General features: G+C 33.4%; 1 protein-coding gene and 1 long non-coding RNA gene across 4 annotated transcripts in view; one reads left to right on the top strand and one right to left on the bottom strand.

The window, feature by feature from the left end:
* Positions 1-5976, bottom strand: part of Eip93F (Ecdysone-induced protein 93F) — a 79137-nt gene extending 73161 nt beyond the window's left edge. The window contains exon 1 of one of the 3 annotated variants that reach the window (XM_065369214.1): positions 5657-5976. In XM_065369214.1, the coding sequence (XP_065225286.1) occupies positions 5657-5750 (94 nt within the window). In that variant the 5' untranslated portion in view covers positions 5751-5976. Of the gene's footprint in view, positions 1-3350; positions 3460-4315; positions 4649-5656 lie in introns of those variants that run through there. The other 2 variants (XM_065369216.1, XM_065369215.1) reach the window with 2 other exon arrangements.
* LOC135849067 (uncharacterized) overlaps positions 5087-18159 on the top strand; it is a 113912-nt gene continuing 100839 nt past the window's right edge. Inside the window, exon 1 of the long non-coding RNA XR_010559487.1 lies at positions 5087-5431. This is a non-coding gene — a long non-coding RNA (uncharacterized LOC135849067). The remainder of the gene's footprint in view (positions 5432-18159) is intronic.

Here is an 18159-nt window from a genome sequence, read left to right as displayed (position 1 = left end):
ATTTTGTTGATAAAACTAGATCCGGTCATATTTTTGAAATTCAACTATCGCTTACGAGATTTTTTCGGAGAAAATGTAGTCAAAAATCAGTTTTGCTATCATTTTTTGAAATACCTATCTAGCTATCGCACACGAAATTTTTTCCCAGAAAATTTAGTCAAAATTCACTTTCCCTATCAAGTAGATATCATCATCATGTACATAGTGTTGGTTAGAGCTACATAATTGTACTCTCACTTCGATCTGATAAATTTTTTTTGGAACAAAAAATTAAGCACGAATGTATTGAAATTGGTGCAACACTTTTGAATTCCAGGCATTATTTTGATCACAAATTATTGAAATTAGGCAAAGAAGACAAAATACTATATTCAATAACAAGGAGGATTTAAGCTGGGAAAAAAATTCACAAGCTTGATGCAATTTTTCGCAATTGGTATTTACCTACGTACGTAAGTATTTGTGAATTATCTGGAATTTTAATCAATCGGATTTTCAGATAAGATAAACGTTGGTGAGTTGAACTTTCAAACGAAAGTGATTTCGTAGGATATCTGACACTATCCACCACCTACATTGATAAGAACTAGGAAAACATTTTAAAAGAGGGGGAAAATTCAAAATTTTGATGTACCCAGGTGATTGAGTCACTCAATTGAGAAAAAATCCACGAGGTTCCTTTGATCGTTCATTTTACTATTCACTTTTTCAAAATTTTCAATCACCTTCAGATTTTTAGATAACTAATTTTTAAAAAATTACTTACCCAACAACTTTGAAAAAAAAAACTTAGTAGGTAATTTTCAAGGCGAATTACTTAATCGTATACAGGAAATGCATCGGTAGATAGTAGGTCCAGGTAGGTATGTACATCATGAAGAAACAAAAAAAGACTATTTTTGTACGTAGTACATGTCAGACAACCTATAACCTTTCATAATTTTTTCGCCATCTCGTTTGACATACCTCATTACAAAATTCAAACCCTCCAGCAGCGACTCAGCGAGAATTTTTCGTGGAGAGGGGAGGACACAATAGGATTTTTAGGCGCGAAAAAATCGAACTTTTGAGATTATAAACAACTTCATATTATACATTAATTATTGATTGAACAAAGTGGAAGTCAAATTTTTGATTCAACAGGCAAAAATTCTCATTTCAGCATATTTCAAGTGTATTAAATTTTCATCTCTAAAGGTGAGAGGGGCATCGTCCCGTTTGCACATCACCTACGCCACTGAACCCATCTCTTCATAAAATGTCTCTCAAAATCATTAAAAGTCATTCAAGATTTTGAGATGATTTTTTTCCTTCCGCAGATAAATATTTTCAAAACATAGGTTGATTTCCAGAAGTAATGAAAAGAATTTCCTTCTCAAATTTTCATGGTTTTTTGAATGAAATAGCACTCAAAATTTTTCCAAGTCAGATATGAAATGTTACTAAATTTTCAAAACAAAGATTTAAAAAATCTTGTCACAATTCTAAGAAACCAACCCCTTTATCTACAAAGAGAGAGCACATTTTTGTGATGATACGATTACATTTTTTTTAATGAAAAAAATTTGGGAAGAAAGTTCAAAATGTTGATAAAAATTGAGGGAAAACGCATTTTTTTAGCAAAAAATTTATACCAGCTAAAAGAAAAATATGGAAACACTTAACAAGCAGTAATTACCTACCTATATCTACTTTCTATTATTGAAAAATTGAGTAATTTCGAACGAAGTAGTGTAAGGATGGAGCTGCCAAATGCATACTAGCAAATGTAATTCATTTCAATTATTGATCAATTTTTTTTTTTTTTTTTTTTTTGAACAAACTGTAGAAATAAATGCAGACCAGTATAGCCTAAAACGAGTGAATCAATTCAAAAATCGAAGGAAAAAATATAACAGAAAAAAACTTATAATTTGAACATTGGAGAGGAAAACACATGACTTCTAGAAAAGAAAAGAATGAGCTGAAGCAAGACTATCTAATGATCAACAGGAGAGTTGAAGACCGCGTTAAAATCAATTCTTTAGCTTATGATCTAATTTTTCAATTTTCAGTATTTTTTTTTTTAGACGATCTAGTTGATTGAGATATTTTACCCACCCAAGGGTTACATAAGAACACAAAATTGCTTACGTGAGTATTAAAAGCTACAACAAGTACCCAGCTTCAGAAAACTTCCAATTTTTCCAAATATAATTCTGTAAGTTCAAGAATTGTAATATTTATCCTTTATTCGTTAGTTATCGTAGATCCTTCATTATTTTTGAATCCTCGAGGAAATACGAGTAGGAACCCGGGTCAAGTAGCCCTTTATTTCTATATCTCCCTTCGAGCCATGATTCTCAACACAATTAAAATAAAAATTCGATCAAATGAAAGATAATTACGAAAAGTAGATAGGTCCAATAACTTCCAACGAGAACCAGCAAATGTTTTCACTTTTTGTCACTTTACCTTATTAAATGAAAGTTACATACTTTTTTATAAAAACTACACGTCAATTTGAACATTGGATGTTGGATTCTTGTTTCTCTTGAAATATTTCAGTAATTCGTAAATTTACTTATGAACTTATGTGAAAGTAGTAAAAAATGAGAGACAATATTATGTTCGTCCAACGATAAAATTTGACAAATTCAAAAATCATCGAATTAATTCTCGGATTCAATTTTGGAAAACAATCCCACGAATAATTTTTATTCATTACATCATCTCTCAATTTCAATGGTTTATTTACACGAGGACGAGATGAACCAAATGATACAAATGTAAGTACCTACTCATATCGGTATTTTGATAAGACTTCGCGACGATGTGTTTTTCAAATTAATACCATCGTCGAATTTGAATTCATCAAAGGTAATATCGAGAGATGGGGATGAATTGAATTATTAAAAAATGTGCGAATATGTTCAAAAGTATACTTATTGAGTAATTAAGAAAATAGGTATTTAACTAATTTCAAATTTGAAAAATAAAATGAAGAATTATGAAACTAAAACGTCTTATCAATAAACTTTCAGCACTCTTAGATATTTATTGAACCTTTTGAAAAATTGATAAATAGTGCCTGGACCTAGCTATAGGTATGATACATGACAGGTGAATAGGTATAGGTATTCGAACCATATCATTAAAATAAATCAATTAAATTCAAAATGGAAACGATTGAAAAACACATTAAAAATACCTAAGCGGCAAATAAATCCAAAAATTCTCACATTTCTCGTAAAATAAGTACTCACCCAAACCAATCTCATAAAATTACTCAATTTTAAAATCAAAACGATCGTTAAAAATTAATTTCTTAAATCTTACTCATTACTTTTAAAAAATACATAAAAAATTACCACAACTTCCATCACTCGAATATCTGCTGAGCATAACGATTTGGAAAATTCTCCGTCAAATTTATCTTGAAAACCAAAACCGACACAAAAACAAACACCAAAAAAAAAAGGTCCCAAAGTTCAACGAACTCGAACAACATCAAGTCCTCGAATTAAAAACCACACTACACTAAAACACTCAAATTCAAAACATAATATATCCACAGCGAATTACTCATAAATCCTGCATATCTATACGATCAATTTGATATAATCCGATCAAATAAATTAAATCTGAAAAAACACACGATATTTCGCACTCGACAACTACATTAGGTACATTACAATCGAGGATTAAGCTACCAGAAAAAAAATCACTTTCCCAGATAATTTCATCTCGTTAACAGCATCCTTTCAACACAGCAATTCTTTAAAATGATAAACGATTCGATACTATTCCATGAAAATTTGCAACTACCAGTCGAATGTTTGAAAGCTTTATATCTGCTTTCTTTTGAGCTATTTACAAATCTTATTTATCGAATATCTTCGTGTACCATATTCTTGGTATACCTATCTGGTAATCATTAATCAAATACACGAACATTTCTACGAATCAAATTGTAAAATTATTCGGTAATAAGGAATTACTTCGGCAGTAGTAAAAGTGAAAAATTGGTGAAATTTTTGTTCAAAAAATTCCACGGTTGAAAAACGTTGCATCGAATCTTACCTACTTTTTTCACGAGTCAAGATTCGATATATAAATGTATACCTACGAGGGAAAAATCGATTTGAACACTTTCATATGTTCAGAGAATTTTCACCGAGAGTGTTTTTTCTCTCATCAATCACCATCGATACATTCGTCAAGTTTTCAAAAAAAAAAAAAAATCTAAATTACCTATTTGGTAAATGATTAAATTACAAAATAAGGTAAAAAAAAAATCACCAAAAAAAAAGATACGTGAAAATAAAAAACATACCATTTATGTCGCTTGCAAAAATCCTTACTCACATCGAAACAGTTTGAAAAAACACACACCGAAAAATAGGAAGAAAAAAAAGAAGAAAAAACACGATATTTGCTTACAAAATAAAATAGTAAAAAAGAAAAAATTGAAGAAAAAAATTCAGCGATAGAAATACTAAAACGCGTCGCACAAAGTACAAAAACAATTTACAGCAACTCGATCGACAATCACAACCCGATAAAATTTATCCTTGAGAAAGCCACTCAAAACATTAAAAATAATTAAACCCGATCACTTGGTGAAATTGTAAAATTGAAAAAAAAAAAAATCATACGTACAAAAGGCTCGAAAGAGCAAAAAAGAAAAAACCATACGAACGAAAAAATAGAATTAAAATTTCACAGCGTAAATAAAATAAAATTTCGGAATGTGAGAAAAAAAATTACGAAAGAAAAGCATCATTTTGTAACGTGAGACTGCATTATACCGTCAACTGTCGAATAATATCTACTAATAGAACTTGCACTTCAGTAGTTCACGGAAATGACCGAAGTGTTGCATCTAAGAAGGGTATGCATTTCGGACGATTTCGCCACCATCTTAGTTCCCCTCTCCCGAATACGCGCGCTCGTATTTAAAATTCTTATTACAACAAACGCTCGGTACCAGTCGTTCGAATCTGCATTCGAGGCCGAACATGATGCACATTCGAGAAAAATTGGTCGACCAATTTTTCGTCGTCTTGTTATTAGGACCACGACGAAGGAAACGAAAAAAATGAAAAATAAACGCATCGATCAGGGAAAATGCAGAAAAAAGTGATTATCGACTCGTACAGCGTAGAGAGAGGGATAGCGAGGGAGGGAGAGGGAAAAAATGGGGAAAATTCCAGCATCGAAGGAAAGCGTACGTAAGAAAATGTAAGTTAGAGTGTCGCTCGAGAACGCCATCTGTCGGCCGAGGCGAGAGTTAGTAATGGCTTAGGGTAGGTCATGTCGCGTTCGCCAGACTGCATTGCATAAAACGAGATTCTCCTCGGCGATGGCGATGCATCGACGACGCATTCGATGCAACTCGAGCAGCACGAGTAAAACCTGCATTAGGCGAAAGATGGCTAGATACCACAAGGTAAGTAAGTCTTTCACATAACCCATTAACTCGTCTACGTATAGATTTTATTAATATACCAATTCAACATCCCACACGCCGATGTGGTTAATTAATCGAACCAAATTACCCACGCTTATCAAAAAATTTCGTAATTAATCCGTGAAAAATTATACTCTTCGTTAATAAAAATAAAACTCGAAAAAATTGAGAAAAAAAATTGCAATAAAAATTCTTTCAACTTACCAACAACGTAGAGTAAAGTTTTACTCCAGGTTTGAAATTGTTTTTGAATTTTTTTCTTGTCTTCGTAAATCACATCGTAACTTTCGGGGTCCATAATAACGAGAGTGTTTCGAGCACACCGAAAAAAGGGGGAAAATTCACTCTCCTCGTTGGTCTATCTGCGTGAAAAAAATTGCGAAAAATTGCACTCCGAGAATTTTTTTCGATACCGCGTGACGTCATCGTACTATAGGCATATGACGCAACACGTAGTTGTGTCGTTGCCGCCAACAAATGTGTGCGGCATTGCGCGGCCCAACTAACCCCTTCTGGCCGCCCCACTCGCGCCATAAATGCATCTTGTCGTTTACGTATACTGCTGCTCGAAAACCTTACATGAACCAGGACCGTGTGGTAGGGGGTACTGGGTAATTGTACGTACGATCTCCGTAACTGATTCTTTCCCCCTCCCAGTTTTCGTCTGTGCTTTTTTTTCGCGATACGACCTCTTCCCGCAGTCATACCAACCCCGCCGCCTAAAAAAGTTTATAATCACTTAGCAACCGAAAAAAGGGATAATAATCGATACACTACCGGTATAGTATAACAGAAACCGCACCTTGTTTACACACTGAAAGAGTGTATAGGGATAGGGTCACAGTTTCCAAAATCTTTCTGTGTTTTAAACCCGAACTCGAGAACGTTCTACGTGTATGGAGATTGTTTTAGCCAAGAGAGTTTAATTAGACTTTACGCGCCGAGCCGCGCCACCGCCGCCGCGCCGCGCCGTTACCAGGAAGCGTTAACACTGTTCGAAGAGTTGCATCTGCGGACGCCTGCCTCTCCTTGCGTCCGCCTCGCGCCTTTGCCTACGTCCTGTTCCTGTGCCCATAGTATAATAAAGCTCGACCCGGTCGAGCTTTTACATTTCTTATAGTCTGTGCACCATTAGGCATCGTATTTTAAAGGCGAATTTCTTAGGCTGTCAATTTCTTCTCGCGTTCGAGGGACTGTTTTTTTTATTTTTTGGAAGGTGGATTTTTTTTCTTATTTTTCTTAATTTTACTAGCCTAGTTGTCTTCCTAGTCCTCGAGTAATATTTGAAATGAAAAAATTGTAGGCCTAATCAATTACCTATTATATCAAAAGGTGGTATCCTAGCTATAGCAACATTTTCGTTAAAATTTGACAGAAAAGAAATTGAAGTAAAATGCAAAAATACATCATTAGACTAACTTTAAAGCACTGAATTACATTTTCGAGGTTTTAGCAAATTTTCGAATTTTAAAGGTTCATTTCCCAAGAGAAAAAATTAAAATTGTAATCAAACTGAGGTAGAAAGCTGGCAGATTTATTCTACATTAGACCGTTTCGAGCCGATTGGAGGCGGCTTCAAGCCATTCTGAAGTGCTCAACAGGTTTATGGGGTTTTCAATTCTTGAAACAAAACCAAAAAAATGATACGATTTTGAAATCTGAACTAAAAGAAAAATATTTTGAAAATTGATGCCTAGGCTGAGGAGGACCCAAGGTCGGTAAATTTGAGCTTCAACCGGAGCTGAATTTAATTTTGTTCCTCTATGGAATGTTTTCAAAACAACAAAATTCAAAAATCCGCTAAGCTGTAAAATTGCTCAAAATCACCTGCAGCAATAATTTGGACAGTTGAAAATAAGGAATGAACAAAATTCCAGCTTCTAATGCTGACGTGTTCTGGTGACAAATTTTTCATTTTTTTTTTTGAAAAATGAGGAGAATTTTGGGTTTGAACCAGTAAAAATGAATTTCGAAAACTCGTGCCTGAATTGATTAAAATGGGCGTAAAGGCAAATCAATGATCTGAATTTTTAGAACCTGAATTTCATTAAAAAGCTCATCATTTCATACCTAAGGATTTTTTCAAAACTGGAAAATCCAAAAAACATGCTAAAAGTTCCAAAAGGGTCTAAAGCCATAACTAATCTATTCAATCTTCCATTCAAGTGGTAAAAATGGACTACAAACCGAATTTTGTCTATTCACTATACTTTAATCAAATTTTGACTTTCACCCCATTATTGCCTTTGAAATTCGAAAATTCGCTAAAAATTAAACAATACAATTCAACACTTGAAATTTGGTCAGATGGTAATATCTCTTAGTAAAAACAGTAGGTATCATTTGAAAAAATTACCCCCCCCCCGCCCCCTCTAAGCATCGAAAAAAAGAATGAAAAGCTGATTTTGCAACTTTTTGATTGAAAAAAAGGAGATTTTTTTGGCAAATTGTTGCAGTAAAGCAAGATTATTTACCTTGCAGAAAGGTAAGAATTTTTCAATTTTTGACAAACAGCGAGACTTCGGACAATTTTAGCTGAAGAAAGTTTTTTTAAAAAGGAATTTTTAGTAAAACAAGTAGCATCTTTTTAAGATTTTTTGCAAAAAACAATTGACAAATTCTGACAAAAAAGCAAGGTTTTTTGGCAGTTTTGCTAAAAGCAGGAGATTTTTGAAAATAAATTTGAAAAATGCAAAATTTTGACAGGTTTTGCAAAAAGCAGGAAAAAAACGAGTCTTTTGAATAATTATTGGCAAAAAAGTGAAACGTGGCAGCAATTTTGTTAAAAAGCGAGAATTTTTGTTTTAAAAAAAATACTTATTAGGTACCTAACAATTTTAGCAAAAAGCAAAACTGTTTGGAAATTATTGGCAAAAAAGTGATATTTTTTAAAGCGTTTTTTGTAAAAAAAAAGTTGAGCTATTTTGTGGGACGTTTTGGAAATTTTTGGGAAAAAGCTCAACTTTTAAAAACTCAATTTTTTAGAAGAAAAGTGGGGTTTTAAATTTAGTTCAAAAATGTGACTGGAACAATTTCTTCAGCAAAAAGCAAGACTTTTTAGCAATTAGGCAAAAAAGTGATTCTTTATCCAAGTTTTCCTTAGAAGATAAGATTTGAAAATACATTGCAATTTTTAAAATATTTCGAAAAAAAAGTAACTCAAGTAAATTTTTTGTTAAAAGTATACTTAAGTTGCCAACTGTCGAATAACTTTTGATATACATACCTATACATTATAATTTAGTTGTATTTTTTGCCATTATTTTAATTTTAAATCACGTCCTAGTCCTGCCCTCCCTTCCTCTTCCTACAGAGTGAAAATTTTTAAGAAACCTGGGATCTTGAAATTCAAATTCAAATTCAAATTCTTTATTTGAGATATACATGCGGCAGCATTGCTGCCATCGTATCAAGTTAAGCATGTAAGTACATAGAATACAAATTTCAGCTTTAAAATATAGGGTAAAAAACTTGATTAAAACATAAAAGATGAAGATTTAAAACTATGGGTACATAAAATCAACTCCATGTTATTTCAAAAAATTTGAACTCTCATTGATCCGGGGAGCTGAGATATTCTTCCAGGGCATAATAAGCCCTAGTTATCAGCCATTCTTTCAGGACATGTTTGAATTTTTTTGCAGTTGGCTTGATTCTGAAACCTCCTCACTTCAACACCTATTCGTTTAAATTATTTGAGATAAAAAAATATTTTTTCAAAACAAATTTCAATGTTTAAAAAATGGACATATAACAAGAATTTATTCCTCTCTCCTTATCCTCCCCCCTCCCATAAAAAAAAATCATTCAAGGTAATTTTTCATTTCCATTTATTTTTTTTAAACTCCTGAGAATGCAATTTTTTGAATTTTTATAATTTTTTCTATCTCGTACCTACTCATATGTAGATACTAGTAGAAAAAATCTCAGCAACTTACTCTTCACTAAATTGGAGGTCATTAAACAAATAAAAAATACGATAAAAAAAATTAGTCTTTCCTAACAAATGTACATAATATTTTTTTAATGCTCTCTTTACTTTCGAAAATATGACATTTTCACCAAAACAAACAGGAATCATTACTCGCAACAAGTGAGCCATATATTGTACGACTTCAAGTCCATACCTAGACCTACTGGAAACAAAACAAGGTAGACAGTGAAATGAAAAATTAATGAGCACGAGTAGCTCCAAATTTTTATCACGGCGATTTCAATCATGAAAACAGAAATTCTTGAATCATGAAATGTTTTCCGAGCATTTAAACTTTATTGGTCTTCAGGTAAAAAAATTAGGTAGGTACCCTATCTAACTGACAACTGCCTCAAGACAACAAAACTACTTACTCCTAGAGCATTCACCTGCCAATTTTCGTCTTTCGATACGCAAACAAAAACACGCGGTTATATATATATAAGTATGAATGGCGAAGAGGTGAAGGGGAAGTTGTGATAAGCATACTCGCGTAGATACTTCTAAAAAGGGAATAAAAATGTCTAACATAGGCATAGGTACGATTTCAAATGCTTAAAATACCTACCCAATTTTTCACGTATTAATCATCTTCCACTCACCCCTTCAGCATTGCTAAAGCCTATTAAAAAAAAACAGTGCATGCTCGCTGGAAAATGAAAAATTCAATAATTTTTTATTACACTTGCTGTAGGTATAGATACTTATTTTCATTCAAGATCAACGCCCAACAAAAAAGTTGGAAATTGAGGATCAGTTTTATCAAGGAAGAAAGTCAATATCTGCTTTTATCACCGTAGAACCCCTCCCCCCAACCACCAATTACAATTACTACGTCATAAATAACGTACTAAGATACCTACCTACCTATGTTTTTAAAAAAAAAAATAAACACGTTCCGAGGTCTCAACACTTCCCATAAAAATATCGTGGGTTAAAAACAAAACACGGTTTTGCATTCCATTATCAAAGGATCAGACCATTTCTCTTGAAAATGCTTAACATAATAACATTTATATTAGGTTAAGAACGAAACGATAAAATGCAAAAAGGAAAACCAAAGGGAGAAAATCTCAACGAAATATAAGTTAACAACAGAGAGCGTGATAAAAAGCAAATAAATTTTCGTCGTTCTTCTAAAAACTCTCGATTCTTTTTTTTCCCGTTCCATTTGGTAAAAAACACTCGAAAGAATAACAATTTTTAAAAAACGAAAAAAAAATACATCAAGTTTTTCAACATTTTTGTTGTTTATTTTCACCGTTTCATCTTTTTAATTGAGCAAGTGCATTTCTCGTCAAGTTAGTTAAAATACAAAGTCTATAGTATTAAGAGACTTTTATCCTTTTTTCAAGCCAAAAAAAAAAAAACAAAAAAAAAGATTAAAGAAGTTGAACAAGAAAATACAGTATGGGGAATTGGGGATAGTATCTTCTCGAGCACGTGAGAAGGAAGATGTCAAGTTATGAAATTTTGTACTGCGTTTGCAAATGCGCAGCTTTACGAATTTTCATTAGGTAAGTGTTATATAGGTAGGTAACTTAAGGGTAGCCTAGGATTATTTTCTTATATTTAAGGAACTATTCTACAAGACAGTTAAAATAAACCACGCACTTTTATTTACCGTATAGATAGAAGCTTGCGAATTTGGACGTTCTTGACTTGCGAAAGGCTTCCTTTCGGACTTTTTGGATGAAATGCTGCGCGACGCGTTCACCGACTCCGACTCGAAAAAAACACCGGTTATTCGAAAACACCAGAAGTAGAATCACATTCGCGGATCTTGCACTTTGCAGCGGGTAGGTACAGCGTGCAGAAGAAATATGAGACGGTGACGCGAATGCAATCTTTTTCGAAATATCTCGCGCTTAAACATTTATTTTAATATAGACGAAAACCGAAACTGGAAAGGTGTGCGGGATAAGGGGGATACATATTTCCCCAAAACAAAGAACGTCCGGTCCCAGCCGGGCCAAAGCACCCTCCATGGACAGCTTCCATCGTACTAATGATTCTTTTTTCGGCTTTATATGCCGTGTTCGCCCCTCTTTTTAAACTTTTACCTTTTTTTTTTCTATTTTCTCTTTTTTTTTCTCATTTTTTATTTTCCCCAACGAAGCTAATACTTTTTCGCATTAAAATATGCTCTCTCTTCGCCCCTGCGTGTACCGTTATCTTTCTCTAACTCATTACTCGTTCGCCGAATTCATCCTCGTCTGTCACTCCCTGCATATCGAGATTTCGGATTAAATGCACCCGTTCCCCGTTCGCTGTTCGATAAATTCGGCGAATGGTCCACAAAATGAAATGGGAAAAAATGTAGCGTTTCGAAAAAAAAACGACGCTAACAAATATGATTTATTTTTAATCGTGTTTTTTTTTTACTCCTCTTCGTCTTCTATCTCTTTCGCATACGCCGACTTCGGCTTCCAGCTCCGGCTCTTTTTTTCTCTATTTTATTTTACGCTTATAAAAACGCGGGCGTTGGCGATTTTTTTATTTTTTTTTTTTTATAATCGAGTTATAAAATGTCAAACGTATACGAGAATCGATGTACGAAATGATAACACGCCGGTGTGATCGGTGGCAGGTGGATGGGTGCTTTTCCAATGTAGCGAGTACGCTCGTTATACTCGTATCTAGGTATATATGTAGTTAGTTTTGCTGGCGTTTTTTTTTTCGAGGTACCATATTTTTACCGATTTGAACTTTGATGGAAAAGTAATGGAAAAATTACTTATTGCGTTACTTTACTGGGGACGTAGGTAGGTACATTTCTCTGTACTGGGATCAATACGACGTTTGAAATTTACCTTATTTCAAATTGAATCGAAAGTATCTGCAAACCCTATAAGCTCCTACTCATGAGAATAGATTAAATTATAAGAGTAGGTACAATTTTTTTTTTGTAATTTCTCAATTAAGTAAGTAGGTATGTAAACTGATTTCAATGAAAAACTGCTTATGGTGATCACAAAATTGTAAGTACACGAATTTTGCTTTTGAAATTTCAAAACTCAGCCTATTAAAGGGTATACCCCCGGATAAGATAGGCAAAATGCCCTTAACCGCGGATTTCGATGAAACTCACAGAGTATGTTTAGTACCCCCAAAAAATAATTTTCAGCCCATAGCCCGCTCCCCACCCCACCCCACCCCCTCAGCCAGGGGGCCAAAAAACGTGTTTCTCAGGGGAAAAATTCTGTATCAGCGCGTAATCAAGATAAATTTATTCTGTAAACGAATATAGTTAGAGGATACATGGGGGTACCTCCCTGAATATTTTCAGAATTTTTCATCGCATGGGGGGAGAAGGGGGCAAAAGAAAACTTTAAACCGACATTACTCCGGAACGAAAAAACATACCAAAACGATTTTTTCGCCAAATATGTATCTTCAGGTCTACTTTCTATAGAGGTCATCACCTGGCCATTTGGAGTGGTGAGTCAAGCTCAAAGCTCAAAAAACTCTCAAAAAACCACGTTTTTTACGTTTTTCTCCAAAAATATTGAAAAATGACGGAAATTGAAAGGAACCAAGTTATTCAGCGTGAAATTTTACCTCGGAATTGTGTAATTGAACATTCATTACACGCGCAGAAGTATTTGTGCTTATATCAAGATAGTTGAAAGGGTATTCCTGGGTAAAATAGGTGAAATGCCCCTGTCCTCGGATTTCTGAAATTTTGATGAAACATTGTTGGGTACCATTAAAAAAGATGTCGGAGCCAAAAAATTCCCCCACCCCACCCCAACTTCCTTGCTCCAATAGCGAAAAAACGTCTTTTTCGGGGGGGGGGGGGAGTTTTGCTTCAACGAGTATTGAAAAAAAATCTGTATTCACTCAAAAGACTTGAAGAAGATATGATTCTACCAACGTGAATTTTTTTCAAAAATTGTTGGCCCCCAGGGGAGAGATATTGACAAAAAAAAATTTGAAACCGCCGTATCTCAGAACCTAATTCAAGCACATGCAATTTTTTTTTCAAATTTTCCCTCTAGGTGGGCCATCTTCAAAAACTTAAAAAACACTCAAAATTGTGTTTTTTTTGTGTCACACCACCACCAAAAAAAAGCGATCCGTAATTCCGCATGCTGGCCTCCAAAAACAATAGAAAACCAACTAAGTTCTTTAAACTCCAATTTTATTTTTTGGCCATAGGTAAGCACCCCCCTCTCCAAATTTTATGGCGAAAGTGCTCGTAGATTGACAATATGGGTATCGTTATCATATGAATCGAACTCGCTGAACACGAATATGACGTTTGATTTGCAGTTGGACCCTCCTAATGGTCACATTGGGGAGAGGGGTTGCCCCAAAATTAGATTTTTTATGAAAAATGCTTCATTATAGCGCTATTTACGCCATGCAACTCGTTAATCAAAAGGTTTTCTTGAATTACAAGTAGACTACTTTTCAAGTACATGGTATCTAACTCAAAACTATCAGAAAGGTTTCTTTTTGGTGTCGATGATTATTATTTTTTGGGGGTACTAAACATACCCCGTGAGTTTCATCGAAATCCGAGGTTAAGGGCATTTTGCCTATCTTATCAGGGACCCTTTGAATACAAATATGAAAGATTGCAAAAAATTGAAAAAAAAATGTCTACAATTTCATAAAAGTTGCTGTAATGTCAATATTTTGAACTAATTGTCCCCAAAATTAATTTTTCGGCAGGAACTTCGAAAATATTAATTTTATATTTAAAACGCCCCTTCCTCCCTCAACAGATGAGTTCGAGGCTAGAAATTACGCTGAATGATTCAGTGTGGGAAAAAAACACAATTTTCATTTACATTTTTAAAAATCTTTTTTTTTTAATGTTTCATTTCTTTACAAAGAGGTATTTTGATCAATAGAAAAAAATTTGTGTTGAGACAAAAAAATCGAATAAAATTTACTAACCTACCTATTACCTAAAAAAAGTGCTTAATTTCATTTTCTGAATTTTTGAAAATTCAAATTTGATCTAAATACCCACTTATGAAAAATATCAACACTTTCTTTTACGAGTAATCTAAGTGGAACGTTGAAATTTGCATGTAGCCAATTTTCGACTCTATTAATCGATTTTATTGATCATCTAAAATCGATTAAAGGAGCTCTATTTTTCTTGAAAAGTTTTTTCTTTCAAAATTGATTTTTTTTTTAAATCGGTTATTTGTCGGATACTTAAGCATCAGAAAATTTATAAAATTGTCTTAAAAATGGTTTCCACCATATTACTCATCGATCTCTCAAATTACCTATTGATGGTGGAGTCGGCATTGAATTTTGAAATTTTCCATTTTTCGAAAAATATACTTAAGTAACAAAATTAATGATTTCAACTTGCCAGGTCACATTTTGAAAAATTGTGCAAAAATTGATCACGAAACTACAAAAAAAATTTCAGTCTTATCATAGACTAAATTTTAATTTTCTCCCCATTGTCTAAAAAAATTTTTTTTTTAATTCACTGAAAATTGAAAAATGAAATTCAGAACCTGAAATTTTGTTGACAATGGAGGTATCCGAACTCGCACAAAAAATGTTGACCTGGGCAACGCTAGATTGAAAGATGGGTAGGCAAAAATACATCTAAAGCCAAAATTTTACGTGTTTAAGAGCACTTTTAAATATTTGGTGAATTTTTAATAATCAAATCTGGGCCAAAAATGAAAAACAAAATCAAAATGTTACCAAATTGACTTGGAATGCTGAAATTTTCGACCCATCAAACCGATTGGATACGGTTTTAAACCGTTTTGAGCAGTTCTGGAGCCTCCAATAGATTTTTGAAACTTGAAATTTCCACACACCAAATGAAATCGGAAAACCGAAATTCACTTTGCTTACTAATTCCAACATCGACCGGAGGTGGTTTCAATTCGTTCTGGAGCCTCTAACGACTTTTTTTTTGGAAATTACATGGTTTTCCAAAAAACGCCACGGTGTTTATATCAACCCACTTGACCAATTACACGTCATTTTTTTTTTAAATCTGCGTTCTTAATAAATTCAGAATAAATTAAAAATCAAGTAGGTACATATTATATTTCAACGAAAATCCATTTTTAAACTGGTTCGACTCGTTTTTAAGAAAAATAAAAAATTTTAATTCGTAAGGAATTCGAATCACAAATCATTTATGCTGAAAAGTAATTTTTAAACAAATAGTTTTAAAAATATAAAATAAAAAAACATTAAAAAAACAAACAGAAGCAAAAGTTGGAAAAATGTCTCAAAATTTGGATGAAATTTTATGTAGCTACTTAGGTCGTTTAGATTATTAAAATGTACCTATAATTGATCAATATTCACAAAAATGAAAAATTATTCATCAAAAATGTAGAAAGTATTACTAGCTTTAAACTTGTTGATTTGATCTTCTTGTTGACTGTTGTTGAAAATTAGGTAAAAATCAGCGTGATAATTGAGCATGAGTTTTGCAGAAGGTCTTAAAAATTTGTTAAAATATCGTAAAAATAGTTTAAATTTAACAAAAATTGATAGGTAACATTTGTAAAAATTGAACAAAAATGCATCGTAAAAAGGTTTGAATATTTGAAAAATTGACATTATCGAAATGGAGTGAAATTGTGAAAAAATTACATACTTGAATCGATGAGAACAGAAAGGGGCCAAGTCCATTTTCGCATTTTTCAGGAATAACAACATAAAAACTACTACATGCAGAAAAAGTAGGAGAGAAGAAGTAGTACTAACTAGATTACGAATTGGACATTCTGCCTACACCCATTCTCCACTTTTCAAAGATAAGAAACTAGAACAATGTGACCCTTGTGGAGTGCCAATCACCATCATGCACTTGATAAATTGCTGTTCCAAATATGAGGAAGACAGAGAGCAGATTTTAAGGGGGCTTACTTACGAAGATATTCATACAGATGATGAAGATATTTGTCAAAAATTTTTCACCTTCTTAAGACATATCGGAATTTATGACCTTATTTAATGAAACTTTATTTATTCATTTATTTATTTATTTATTATTTTCAATGTTATTGATTCGTGAATTCTTCTTCTTTTTACTTTTGTTATCTTTTTCATTTATTATTTGTTTATTCGCCTACTTATTTAATTGGTATCTGATTGTCTATTGGTGGTTTATACATTTTGCTCTTTTGAGTCATTATATTATCATTATATGTAAAAAAATGTTGTAAACAAACTGTGGACGCTAAAAGGCCTAGATTCTAAGGCGTCCTTAAATAAAGATTTATTCAATTCAAAAACTGATTTATGTACCTATTCGAAAATCAAAAATTTTTGGTAAACATGCTTATTGCTTAAGGTCATTGAAAGAGGACCCCAAGACACAATTTTTAGCACAGTTTCGGAAAAAAAATATTCCCATGCGCCGGCGCTGTTGCTGCCTAAACAAATGGGGCTTAGACCCTTCTGCACTCAATCGTCAAAATTTCTCTTGAAATTGCTCGGGCACGAATGAGGCTTGATTCTACATCTAAGTACATCACTTAGACTGCTATCACGTTTAAATCGACCAAGAACCCCTTGAGGTATAAAACTTTTTGCCGAAGTTGTTAATTTTTTCGTGTTTTTTTTTCAGTACAGAGATGAACTTAAATTTCAAAAAATGGTCTTCTCGAAAATGTTAATTTTTTTTCAAGGAATTCAAAAAATTTAACAAAAAAGTTATCAATGCGGACCCGGCCCTTTTCTGCACCCAAATACCACTTTCCCGGCAGTTTTGCGGAACTCATATCTGTGAAAAAAAAATCGCAAAAATGTGACTTGGTCCCTTTCTGTTCTCACCGATTCACCTATAAGATAAAAATTACGAAATTTGCAACAAAAAAAAATTAGACATGTATTTATGTACTTAAAAGTTGCCAAAAATTGATAGAATTTCGATGCGAATTTGAGCAAAACTTTGCAATAATTATACTAAACTTATACTAGAAACATCGTTAAAACCCGTTAGATTGATATAAAAACATGTAAATTAAGTATTGCCAAAACTTAATGAAACGTTTCACTGGGAGCTAAAGCGAAAAAACCTCGATTTTTTCAAAAATTCCGCCTCTTTAAGGACCTATATCTCTCCTCCAGAGGTATCTCCAAAGCTAAAAAAAATTCTCGGTGACTTTCGACTCAAAAACGAAGGTCTACACTGAATTCGGTTAAAATCCTTCGAGTTCTTTCTTCGCAATCTACCCCAATATTCCCTGCCTCCTCCAAACTTCAGCTCCAAAACATACATATCTATACTACACCAAGTACATACAAGAAAAAAATCTCCAAACATGGCGTAAAAAATTCACTCTTTCGTATTCGCGAAAAAACGCTACGTTTACACGACACGACGCGATAGTCGATGCAAACAGCCCACCAAATTGCTGGCAACGAAGGCAATTTAAAAAAACGCTCCACCGGTCAATAACTGTCAACATTTAGTAAACTGGAATGTGCATCCTCGGGATGCATCGGTAAACTTTGCGTCTTTTTAAATTTCCCTTAAGAAGAATATTATACAATGCTATTTTACGACTCATACGAGGAAGTACTCGACTATACAAACAAACTTGTTCCCCTTTTGCAAATGCAACCTACCTTATCCCTTCAGCCCTCGCCACAGGTTTTTCAAAAGAAGTAAAAACTTAAATTAAAAATGCCCGCCCATCTCTCGAGTATCTTTTTTTTTCTACTCTTTCTCTCTCCTTTTTTTCCGTACATTAAATCGACGGTGGCGCGAGCGGGAACTTTG

The sequence above is a fragment of the Planococcus citri genome, chromosome 5 (genome assembly GCF_950023065.1).
Source record: "Planococcus citri chromosome 5, ihPlaCitr1.1, whole genome shotgun sequence".
NCBI classification, from domain to species: domain Eukaryota; kingdom Metazoa; phylum Arthropoda; class Insecta; order Hemiptera; family Pseudococcidae; genus Planococcus; species Planococcus citri.
Note: the sequence above shows the minus strand (reverse complement) of the source record. Positions and strands in the feature narration are given on the sequence as shown.